This window comes from Oreochromis niloticus, linkage group LG20 (genome assembly GCF_001858045.2).
Source record: "Oreochromis niloticus isolate F11D_XX linkage group LG20, O_niloticus_UMD_NMBU, whole genome shotgun sequence".
NCBI lineage: Eukaryota > Metazoa > Chordata > Actinopteri > Cichliformes > Cichlidae > Oreochromis > Oreochromis niloticus.
The window spans coordinates 17776731-17789411 of record NC_031984.2 but is presented as its reverse complement, the minus strand read 5'-3'; the positions used below and the strand labels follow the sequence as shown (position 1 = coordinate 17789411).

At 41.2% G+C, this 12681-nt stretch overlaps 1 protein-coding gene across 12 annotated transcripts in view; it reads right to left on the bottom strand.

Annotated features, from left to right (window-relative positions):
- Window positions 1-12681, bottom strand: part of LOC100695931 (ELKS/RAB6-interacting/CAST family member 2-like) — a 155025-nt gene that overhangs the window by 95763 nt on the left and 46581 nt on the right. For all 12 annotated transcript variants that reach the window (XR_001224690.2, XR_003215694.1, XM_005477984.2 and 9 more), the window contains one exon: window positions 3115-3252. Coding sequence is in view for 10 of the 12 variants with exons in the window: in XM_005477984.2 (XP_005478041.1) it covers window positions 3115-3252 (138 nt within the window). In the remaining 2 variants the exon portion in view is untranslated. The remainder of the gene's footprint in view (window positions 1-3114; window positions 3253-12681) is intronic.

Genomic DNA, 12681 nt, shown 5'->3' with positions numbered 1-12681 from the left:
AGCAAGGTGTGCGTAGTAAGTGCGTGTTAAAGTGAATGTGTGCGTGTTTAGGTGTGGACTGAAATGATTACCAAGGTGTTTATTCAGGTGTTTATTTGGGCACAGAGCACAGCTCAGCAATGAGACTTTACGACGTGGCATCACCGCATGATTGGCAACTTTAAAGTCCTGGGTAATTGGACAAATACATTCACTAACTAGCCCTGGCACAGTACGGAGAGGGCAAGGGAGACAGAAACAGTGAGAGAGACTGCTTGGCTAACAGGTCCTGAGCTCTGCCCACTTTATGAAATATCTCTAGGATGTCTGGGGGTTAGAGAAAGACACCAGGGTATCATAATAAATCTGGCTCTATGAGGCCCAAGTGTACTGCACGAATAAACAACAGAAAACACACATATGACATCATAGACAAGCACACATACATACTCTAAAGAGCAGTGCTCAGCATGGGCACAATGCCCCAGCCTGTTAATTAGAACCACAGCAGTGTGGCTAGTGACTGGCTCCAAGAGCAGGTTTGTGACAGAGTTTGTGATCAGCAAGACACACACTCGTGCTCGTAAACACATTACACACGCCCTGTGTTGACCACAAAGTCTGAAAAGCTTGCCAACATTCTCCTCATCACAGCTGAATAATATGTAGTCTGCATCAGAAGTGGTTTCTGGGTAAACAAATGGGCCGGCGCAGAAGAGGGATTTACAGTTTATTGTGCCATTATGCTATTCATTTCAAAGTCCATGTGCAACGAAAACAAATTTAGGTGCTAAAAAACCATTTTAAGTGAAAACATCTATGTGCTGTGTCGGTCTGTGCTGTGTCGGTCTGTGCGCTGCGAATACACTGAAGCCCTCATTAACCAACTTCTAATCTATTAACAGACAAAATGCTGTGAGCTTACTGTAAACCATTCTTGATTGAATGGATACAATCAAAGGATATAGTTCAATTAAATAACAATCAAGGAAATAACAGAGATAAACAAGAACACATACAGAGAGAAGAAAAGGAAGTCAAACACTCCTGTATTTGATTCCACTTAGGCTGGTTTTCACATTATCAGTGTCTAAACAGACTGCCTGAAAAATAATTCCACAGCGACACTTACTATACGAGCTAAAACTCTTTGAAATCTGTACAACCCCATGCAGGACTCGAAATGTTGCTCTTGCAAGCCAAGAGAAATATATAACAACAAATGCAAAGGCTCAAATGTTCAATGGCAGAGGTACAAATGTGGCATCCACTGCATAACAGTGCAGTACAGCTGGACATTCACAACTGTCCTAACTGTGAACTCTTAACCAGCAGCCAGTGCCAACGAAATGTAAACCCGTATCGATCTTTAAGCCTGCTGTGCAAACAAACATGTAAATGGGAACCATTTTTTAGCCTCCAGCGCCAAGATGATAATTTTTTAGCCTATAGTAACAACACATGTGAGCTAGCAACAACTTTAAACATGCAACAAAGCTAGGAAAGATGGAGTCCCTCTGAAATCAAGCCAGTCACTTCAACACAGAATGTATATATTGCTAGACTAGGATATGACATCTCCATGGCGATGCTGTGTAAAGCAATTCACATCAAATTCATTCTTTGTTGAAGCGGGTCTGCAGTTAAAGATCGCTGGCACCATTAAACCATGACTGCAAATCCATAAACAAATCACTAAAGATTTGTGTAGACAAGAAAAATAACACCATTATTCAATGCAACAATTTGCTTCAGTTTCTCAGCTTCTTTACAGTAACGTCTTTGCCCTGGAAGAATGTTAACTCAATGGGGTTTCAAAAGAAGCACATCGGCCAGCAAGGTGATTTTTCTTTTACTGTGAGTGGCAGCAGTCTTGCTCTGTACTGGTGAGGTGAGGCTCTATGGTGACCAGCTGTTCTCTCATGTTTCCAAAAAAACAACAAACAATAAGTGTTTACAACTAACATCCAGCTCATCTATTTACCCATGTGGAGTAAGTCTGTTTGGTTGACCTTGGATCACATGGCAGCTGTTAAGCGCAATGATTATGTCTACACTGTATCCTCCTATTCATGTAGACACATGCAATACTGTCTTAATTAACTGCTTTATTCATTGTGTTATTGTATACACAAATCTGAGTCTTAAGTTGGAGCATTACAGATCTTCATTTGGCCCAATTATTGTGTTTATTTGTTCGCACAGTTTTCCTTTCTTATTTTATCTGAAGGCCTTGATTGTGATAGAAAGATTAAAGAGAAGAGGAGGAGAGAAACTGAGGATACACCACAGAAAAGAGTCACATACAAAACCAATATTAAAATAACACTCAGCAAGTACTGATTACATCCCACTGAGACTTTACATCACATGGCATGTGCACAGTATGCCACATTTATGGTTGTTTGATTTCTCTGTGCATAGCTTTGTTATCTGTTATTGCATTTCTATTCCAGCCCTAATCTTTGCATGTATTTGCCCAGCACTGTTTTTTTTCCTTTCCTTATTGAAACTAACATTTTTCATTCTGCCTTCACCCTTGCATTCCTTGACCTCTCCCCCTATTAATTCTAAGGCCACCTCTACCATCGGGGCAGTGCCTCTTCTGCCACTCAACTTTTCCATCGCTCCATTCCTCTTACATTTGAAACCTTTATCCTCCTTATTCTATACATCATTCCCTCCCTACATCCGGCCCAGTTACAGACATGGACTAATCCTCTGTCTATGTTCACCATAGACTTCCCCTCTACCAGTACCTCATTCTCTCCCTTACTACATACAGATAGACCACACTAGATGTGGTCCTAAGTCTATAAATTAGGATTTTATGTCATTAAATTATGGCTGTGAGTCACAGTAAAGCATGCAAATTAATTAAACCATAAGCCATATCCTAGCTTCCTGAAAGACTAGCATGCCTGAAAGGGTAAAACTTTCCACATTATTCCACACCAACCAGCGGTGTTCGAGTTTCACATTTTTCAAGATGTTTTTTCCTTTACATCTTCCATCCATCCAGCAACAAACAGGACAACATCTCTCTGAAACTCAATCCTTGAGTGTTGACTAACAGAATGATTTTCACCTTTTCTTTTTTTTGATACTTACAGTGCTTTTCCCCATCACTCCTACCTTTTCTGATAAAGCTTCTTCCAGTGTAGCCAGAGCCGTATCTGTGTTGCTGGAGTCGGTTTGAAGGCCCTGAACCCTTTCCCTCAATCCAGCCACCTGTTTGTCTTTGTCCTTTAACTGTTCCAACAGGTTCTCAATCTGGGGAGAAAGAACAATGAGAGTGAAACCAACAAAATCACATCAGTGGAATATTGTTGTTAAACAAACAGAAAATATTCATCATGACTGATGGAGTCACACAAAAGTTTAGACCAAACTTGGAAAGTTAAGTAGCATTTTTACCCAGTTGTAACCAACTTGAAGTCTTACAACCGGAGATTGTTTGTACCCATGAACCGCATAAATACTTTTTGGCCCCTGATGACCCATCTAGAAGAGGAATCAAAACACTGAGTAGTGTGTAGAGCTTCTGACTGCATTTTCTTGCAGTTTTGTCGTCCATTCTGATGTGACGTCTCAGAGACAAGCAGCAGTGAAAGCCTCGATACAGCTGTTTGCATCACAAGAATTATAGATGGATGCACAGCAAGTAAATACATTTATTGTATGTCTGTGCAAAGGATGTATTGAAACAGTAAAAACACCAGTGCACTTCTCTGTGGCTGTGGAATACTTATATTATTCTATGTTTTAATCTACTGGACCACAGCTCTTGTGTTTCTTGTCACTTGTATCAAATAAAATATCTTTATTTTTTTTTCTTTATATTACCGTGTGTAGAACAAGTGTTGCAGATGGTTTCCTGTCATTTCTACAGTTTCTTGCTGTATTCTGTGTGTCCTGAGCTCTTACAGGGTCTGACCCACTATCGGAAAGCACTGTCAAAATTTGTTGTAATTTTTATCATCAGTAAAACTTAAAAATCAATTTTTACATCTGGAGTAGTGTAAATACACCTATTTATGCAATTATAATAGTGTATCTTTCTGTTGCTGCTGTTGCTGTATTTGTACTGTCATTTGTACTGTTTTGTGAAATCCACCCTCAGTCACTTTATTAGCTATAACTGTTCACCTTATTAACACAAATATCTAAGCCAATTGCATGGCAGAAACTCATTGCATTAAGGCATATAGGCATGGTCAAGGCAACCCCATTCTGATGCTCAGAATCGGGAAGTTGATTTTAGTGACTTCCAACTTAGCATTGTTTTTGGTGCCAGGCAGACTGGTGTGAGTATTTGAGAAACTGCTGATCTACTGGGATTTTCCCACCCAGCCATCTCTAGGGTTTACAGAGAATTATCTGAAAGAGAGAAAATAGGCAGTGAATTGCAGTCCCCTGGGCATAAATTCTTTGTTGACGCCAGAGGTCAAAGAAGAATGGACAGGCTGCTTCCAGCTGACAAGAAAGCAAAATAACTCAAATAATCACTCGTTACAACCAAAGTATGCAAAAGAGCATCTCCTTCAAGCAGACTGTCCACGATGGCAGAAGACCACTGTGTACCATTCCTGTCACCTAGGAACAGGAAATTGAGGCTGTAATTAACATGGGCTCACAAAAATTGAAAAATAGAAGATTGGGGGGGAAAGTGACGTGTGGTGTAATGAGAGATCTGCACCATGGATCAACTGTGGTGCTCACATGACAGCAAGAAGCAAAATCTCCAGAGAGTACAGTGGACAGCAACTCCCATTCCTTGAATCTATGTCCAACAGACAGTGTGGCATTAACGACATCCGCTTTATCAGTTTAGTAGTTTTATACTAAGAGTTAATTCAGTCCATTGACTTGCAGGACATCTGCCTTTTTGCGGTTAACCTCATGTTGCTAAAGTGGTGGTGTAATAGTCAGTTGTGGTGTTCAGCTGCCTTTATCTGATGAACATCTGCAAAACAGAACAAAAACACGGACGCACACACACAAAAGCACACAAACACAAAACGCTCTGAGCTGTACCAAAACAAAACACTAACAGATGCAGCTGGAGCAGGATACAGTGCCATGCAATGAGACTCCAGAGGTCTAAAAATTAGTTTCAAAGGGACATTACATCTGGTGATAATGCATGTTAATATGGTGACAGCGACTTGTACAAGCACATCTGATATTCCCTTGAATTCTGGATTAATATAATTATCATGACAAAAAGTATTAAGTCAAAAAGTTCTTCTTCTTTAGTAGTTTTTTTTTTTTTCAACAGACAAAGTGTCCCATTCCCTCACTGCTGCAATGAATTAATAACACAATTGACCCAAGTGATCCATTCTCAGATCAGGGCTTGTAAGCCTAACCCTAACCATTGTACAACAAAAGGGATTCGTTATTTAATGAACATGAGATTCCAATTTTTAAAAAGCACTCCGGGCCACCAAGAGACCACAATTTTACTGCAAAAGTGGCAGGGTAAAAAAAAAGTCCATTTGGGAGAAGAAGTTGCATTCCAGTCATGGGTACATAGATAGATAATGTTCAAATCTCTGCAGCTATTTTACAAATGAATCCAATTAGACTAGACTTTGGTGTTTTCTGCTCCCTGGAGGGCAAGAGTGAGGATTTAAGGGAGCCATCTTGGTTTTGGCATTTGAGGGAAAGCGGTAGAAGGGGCTGGAAAAAAGCAGCCAAGACCCCTCGGCAGATCTTGATAGGTTAATAACAGTCATTACACAACCAAGCTAAAGGCTCTGGTAGGTTAGTCCACGACCGATAGAAACATTAAAGCCTTCAGGGAATGATGGGAAAGCTTCACACTACCAGACTTAGATAAAGTTCCCAGTAATTCATGATTGCCATGGGTGTGTTTGATGGTATTTTAGGATGGACACTGTGAGAAAGAAGGGAGGGGTATATGGGTTGCTCCATTCATTCTTTCATGTTTCTCTCATTTGAAATGAATGGACCAAAGAAGTACTTTTATTTACTTCACTTAACTGGGATGTAGGTGCACGCAAGTCAAAGCAACAAACGCACAATTCTTAGTCAAGGCTGACAGATTATTCGAGACTTAACACTGTAACACAATGCAAGAAATAAAGGAGGAAATACATGAAAACCAACTTTGTGGCCTCTGGTTGTAGGGACTCAGTTGGCCAAACGCACACACCAAAATATACAGTACACATGCACTCATGCACACCCTCGCTCCCTGTCCCTGTGGGCTACATAGAGCCCTATTTTAGGCCAAATTGAGCGTGTCACCCCTGGTCCTTAGATAAATGATTACATTCTTCACCAGTCTTAAGTTTGCTTTGGCCTGGTCCTACAAAATAACAACCGCTCGATGAAATATTTAGCCTCGTCGCTTGGCCCGCTGTTAAATTGTGCAGAAAAACGTTAGAGGCAACTTAAACCTTATACCAGCGGATCAAAATAAGCCGAGCGAATCGCGGATATGGGAAAGAGGGCAAGGAATTCTATCAGAATTCTCAAACTTCAATCGCGCACTCTTAGGAGAAATGTCTTGTGTGGACAGGCGAGAAGCAGGGCAGCTGTGTGCCTTTTCGGGAGAGAGGGGGCCTCTCTTCCAGTAGCTCGGTTGTTATGATGAGAACAGCAGTCGCTCATTTTATCTCCCTGTGTATGAGGCGACCTCAAACTAAACTCCCGCATCTCTCTTTCTCTCTCTTTCACGCACACACACGTGCATGCACACGCACATGCACGCACACACACACACATACTGAAGCCTTTTATCACTGAACTATTGGGCATATGTCATACCACTCTCCAACCAAACACACCTCCCCATCGAAGCGGACCACCTACAACAGCCATCTTCCAGACCAGGCACTGCGATGTGGACTCTCTTATTCAGTAAGTGTGTGTCCTCTTGAGAAATGACGTCTGTCTCAGTCATCTCCCACACACATGGCGCTCTGTTTTTTACAGCCATACTGTTTATCAAAAAGCTGATATTGCAGGAATAGGTTCTCATTAAAAGTGGGAGTGCTGATGTAGAGTTACCTATCACTGACCTTGACTCTGAAGATGCTATTGATAGCTGGAGTTCAAACACGCAGCTAAAAAACATGAAACACAGCAAAGCACTTTATTCCATTTGTTCGATGTTCTTGCAAATCCGCTGGGAACCGTGTTTTTGCATTACAGTTGTAGTCTGTTAAATATAATTAACACAAGCTGAGTTCTAATGTAATGGGAAAGAAGTATCAGGCTCTGTGTCTCTGGCAAAAAATGGTAATCTAAAAGCAGCTTGTTCCGGAGCAGAACCACAAACCCGGTTGACCCGTCTGTCGTCCATCCAACTAAGAACTAGAACTCTGCGGCTGCCAGAGGAATCATTTCTCCAGAACACAAAGGAGACCAGGGTGGAGTGTGACCACCATAAAAATACAATCATTTGTATTTTTAAAACGCTTTTGTACCAATAAAAATACCAAACAATAATTGGGTGCATTTTCTGAAAGGCAACTTACTTGTCATCGCCTCTGAAAATATGACGGCGACAACTGTAAAACCCAAAGATCCTGGCGCTGACATCTATGCGCGCATGCTTTCATATGCTCAAACACACACACACACAAGCAAAAACATAGAGCGGCAATAAAAGCAAAGTGAACAACATGCAGTAACTGTACGCGTATTTCTCTAGAGAAATCTAGGTCACCGTTAAACAGAAACAGTACGGACATCTACATGCTGGAAATATCATACTGCTACGTCAAGCACTCCGCAATCACACGCAGCCATGGTAGCGTATGCTCAAATGTGTGTGCACGCATATTGTTCCCATCTCCAGCCATCAAAGGCTGTTGATTCCTGGATTAATAAAGGGCTCCTTCCTGCTTCTGAGCACTCAGACATGGCTCTTCAAAGAGAAACACAGTCTATGTCATGAAGAACAGGGAACACGGTGACCTTTTCAGTGTGAGGTGGGTGTGTTTGCACTTCATTTAACCCATGTCCCACCATCACCCCCCATCTCTGTCTATGAAATGCAACAACATGGACAAAACTGGCAAACTGGAAAGACTGATAATGTGTATGTTGGCGCCTCCATGTGGTAATATGCTGTCATAAGCCTATTATTTGACAGTTCCCTGTTTCATTTGGAATGGATCATTTAGATTTAATGTTAGGGATTTGTTTTCAACTGTGTGATCTCTGCAAAATAGATTAATTACCACTAAGTTGATTAATTTCCTCAAAGTTCTTTGAAGTGTGTATATACAGTCTGTTATCTTGTTTATCCTCACTTTACAGAGCAGGGTGACACAAAGGACATAATGTCTTCTCTGGCTTCAGATTTTAACTACACAACCTGGAAATCCACGAACACTCAAAACACTGTTTCGTTTTACTTTTGGCAGCAATACCAGGAAGCATCAACAATGCAGAAAAGGAAATTACCACCATTCACTAACAGTTTCCCCAGCAGATTCACCAGTACTGAGGTGTATGGCTGGGAATGTGAATGCCAACATGACACAGAGACCTTCAGCACCTTTCCCATATGCCCCTCGGACAACATTCCAGCTCTGCTTGAAGATTCATTATTGGTTATCGACCGTAACGGCAAAGCACAATGAAGTCACAAGACGAGTGGTGCCCCAGAGACGAATTAAGGGAAGTGTGATGCTCAGGTTCTGAAATCACGCACACTTTGCTTAATGAGGAAAAATTGAAGTCATTTATTTTTAATTTCATTAATGTACTGCTGCACATCAAAGAGAGCAAATGACACTGTCTATGTGTATAAAGAGGTATATTTTGCCCGCCTAGGCTTTAGAGGGAAACTATATATAATATTCTTTTCCAACCTTGCATTCGTGACCAGAAGAATAACACTTATATATTTAATTCCAAATTTATTAGAAATTAATGGCCACAAAAGTAAAGTTATTACAGAGAAACAAGAAAAACAGCTGTTAAACAATGTTGTTACTACTTAATAAAATAATGCAAACAGATTTTTTTTTAGCTCTTTTGATGTGTTGTCCAACACTTGGCTGCAGAAGAGAGCTTAGCTAATTGCACAAACGTGTTCTGCTACTGTGTGCTTGCATGTGACTTTGTGTCAGTGCAATGCCATGAGACCAAAAAGGAGCATGCAGAGGCAGACAAACAGGCAGAGCCAAGAAAAAAAGGACAGTAAAAACCCCCCAGCTGAAATGCAACTGGAAGCAAGCGAAAGAGACAGAATTCTCTACGGGTTTCACTACGATTACGACTACGGATTGTAACTCTTAGAGAAGCTTCCTCACCATTACCCCAACATTCATTCTGCTTCTTACCACCAGTGACTGCTCAGAAATACAAAGGTGCTCTGTGTTCTTTAGAGAAACATATGCTCTCATTTGCATGCAGCCACAAAGGCACGTAAACATACACAAAAGTAGACAGACATTCACTTTGTGCTCACAGGCAAGCAAGAATACAGAATACATTAAAAAAAACCTTATAATTCAAGGCTACTTTCTTATATATTTTTACAAGCAAGCAACTCTCATTGTATGAGGTCATTTAAGAGGTCACATTATATTTTAGAAGATAGATAGAAGATAGGAATATCATTTACTGTCCCTCATTTGGGAAATTCAAGTGTTCCAGCAGCAAAGTGACAGGCAGATGGAGCATGCAGTTTCTCAAAAAAGTAAAGAATAAAGTCCAACAGTCAAACAGCTGCTGGGAGAAAGGACCTGCGATAACGCTCGTCTGTGCACCTAGCATGCAGCGGTCTGTCACTGAATGAGCTCTCCACTTCTGCAACAGCTTCATGCATGGGGTGGGAGACATTGTCCAACCAATAAACAAAGGGTGTGTGTGGATACCTGTATTTTAACTGCAAATTTTTTGTAAAATCTACATATGAAAAAAAAGAGTAGCTGATCATACTGCAAGTAATTTTGGAAATGCATGAAAACATAAAGGGGTGTATGCAGGAGTCCAATTCTGGTTCAACCTCCTTTTTTTTCTTTCCTTACAGAAAGTTCTTAAAGAGATATGCCTATACTCACAGAAGCTGTGGTAACAAAAGTATGTTTTCTTTTACCCATTTCTTTTTTTTCCACCAGACCAGCTGACCAATAACAGCAAATTGGGCTTTTCAGAGGGAGCGGGGGCTTGAAGGGACAGGAGCTGAAACTGTGTTGCACACAGAAGGCGCTGCATTAATGAACAGCATGAGAGAGAAAAAAATATGTTTTCTGAACATGAAAGAAAGGGCTTCTGTTAAAGCATAGGCACTAAATAAAATTGGGAACCTCTAAATGAGCATAAAATGACCTCAATACATGAACTAGATTAAAGCAGAACACCCACAAATTTTCTGGTCACATATTATGTTAAATAGGTCGAAAAAAAAGAATTTGGACAAAGAGGCAACACTGAACAACAGTCTCCAGAGTAAAACACGTATAATAAAGTAGCCAAAGCGTAAGCGTTTCTGCTTCACTAGAGCTTATAATTCAAAAAACAGTTAGAGGGGGGAAAAAACAACAACAAAAAAACGTTAGGAATTGAATATTTAACCTCCCACCACCTCAACCTACCAATTGGGGAAAAAAAAGTGCGTGCATACAAAATTATAATAGGGGTCTGAGTAATTTCAGATAAGATCTTGGGAACAAATGAGGGCAGCTGTGAGATGGATAAAAGGCAATGGTTTACAGTTATTTTAACTTTGCTTGTTGGCTAAAAGTAGAGAGGCTTGTTCTGCAGAATATAACACGCAGCCTATCTGAACTACATTTGCAAAAGACCTCTTTAGATTGTTTCGACATTGACACTGACGCAAAGTAACAGATGCATCTAAACAATGGCAACATTTATAGTTAAGAATATTCAAGTAGCCAAATATACCAGGTCTACTGTTTGTGTAGACCTTGTGCAAAGACACTTTGATTTGAATACATACCCAAAGAAGCAGGAAATCATATCCACTTGTATAGTTCTGGACATTCATTGTAACATGTGGCTTATTCTGAACATACAGTTCCAGCCTCTGAGGAATACAGGCACACAATCAGATTGTGATTATTATCACGAATGTTGGGCTGGGGTCAGGCGATGGGGGCTACATATAACATTTACACATTTGACAAGTAGACGTCCTCCCCCTCTCTCCACGCATTCTTCCAGAAAGTCATTCACTCAGAAACCTTTCACGTGCATTCATACATACCAATTAGACACGAACCCACACACGTGTAGAGATACAACACCCATCGACCTGCAGACAAAAGGAATGACGGAGATGCAGACAAAAAGACGAAGCAAGCATTGTTTTCCCACTGATTTATTCTGGTTGACCAAATAGCAAAATGAGCAGGGAGAGACTCCTGCAGACCCAGAGTGGTTCAATGAAGACAGATTGCACTTGTGCAAGCTAGGCCGTACGTGAATGTGTCTGTGTGTGTCGGCCAAGTTGATCCACGTCCATGATCTTTAGACTCAAGACCCTATCTCTGCCCCCCTCAGCTGCGGAATGCTGCAATGATTGCTGGGTAATTACCCTGATGCTTTAGTCCTCTGCTCCCAGCACCATTAGTATTAAATCTTTTCTTTTTCTTCACTTTGGAGGGAGGCAATGGCCGTCCTTTGATCAGAAAGAAAGAAAGAAAGGAAGGAAGAAAGAAAGAAAGAAAGACTGGCCACCCTGCAGGGACCACAGCAGCTGTCTCCACCTGTGGCTTCTGACCCAGGCCCACTTTACAGTCATCTGGTCAGACAAGTGAAATACAGTGTACAGTCGTATAATTCAACTCCAAGTTCGGTGGTCAAAGTTTGACCCACTTTCTCCTGATAGTATTAGGCATTAATTTTAAGTGCCTGTCTTAGATGCTGAATTATGAAACACTAATACTGGACTGCCAGCAACTTTGGTTGAAACAGGTCAGCTTGAGTTATAGCGTGTCATCATCATGATACAGTCAGATTTGAGCTCTTCATTGAGTTGGAGAATCATCAAACACATTTGATTACTTGAACTGAAGTATGTATTTGTGGTCAGGCAAAAGATGGACTGGAATAGCTGGGGGCTGACATATGGCCCAATGCTGGGGTTGTCTTGACTGATGTGTAGCCTGGCTCCAATCAGCCAGCTTCAGGCTCTCACCATTAACCCTGGCTGATTGCTGATAGGAACAGAGGGGGATACAGGGAGGCCTATCACAGGCAGTTTACCAGAACCTCCCCAGCTACGATGGGCTTATCTGCAGCCGTGTCTCTGCACTGTGATTGGTCAGCTGGAATCCATTAGGATGAAAGGCATTGGTGGCCTCATCACAGATCTATCAAGATCACACACACTAAAGCAGGAACATGAACGTAGACGTGAAGAGTTATCTGCATGGATCTCTGAGCTGCTGCACACACAAGCACTCACCTGGAATACTTACACTGAATCCTACAGATGTGTCTCGCAAAGGAATATACTGTATGTAAAATAGATGAGCAAACTGACTGGCATGCAGCCGATGTAATCAGAGGTCTTCCAATAGACCTGCTGGAACACCTTTTCCCCCTTTTCCCCCTTTTCCCCCTAGAATCATGAGTATATCTTTGCTTTGGCACATCGCACTATTATGTGTGTTTAGCAGTAAGAAGTCCTGATTTTGTTATTTGTTTTTTTAATGGAATATATTTGGCTTGGACTGTTGACATGAC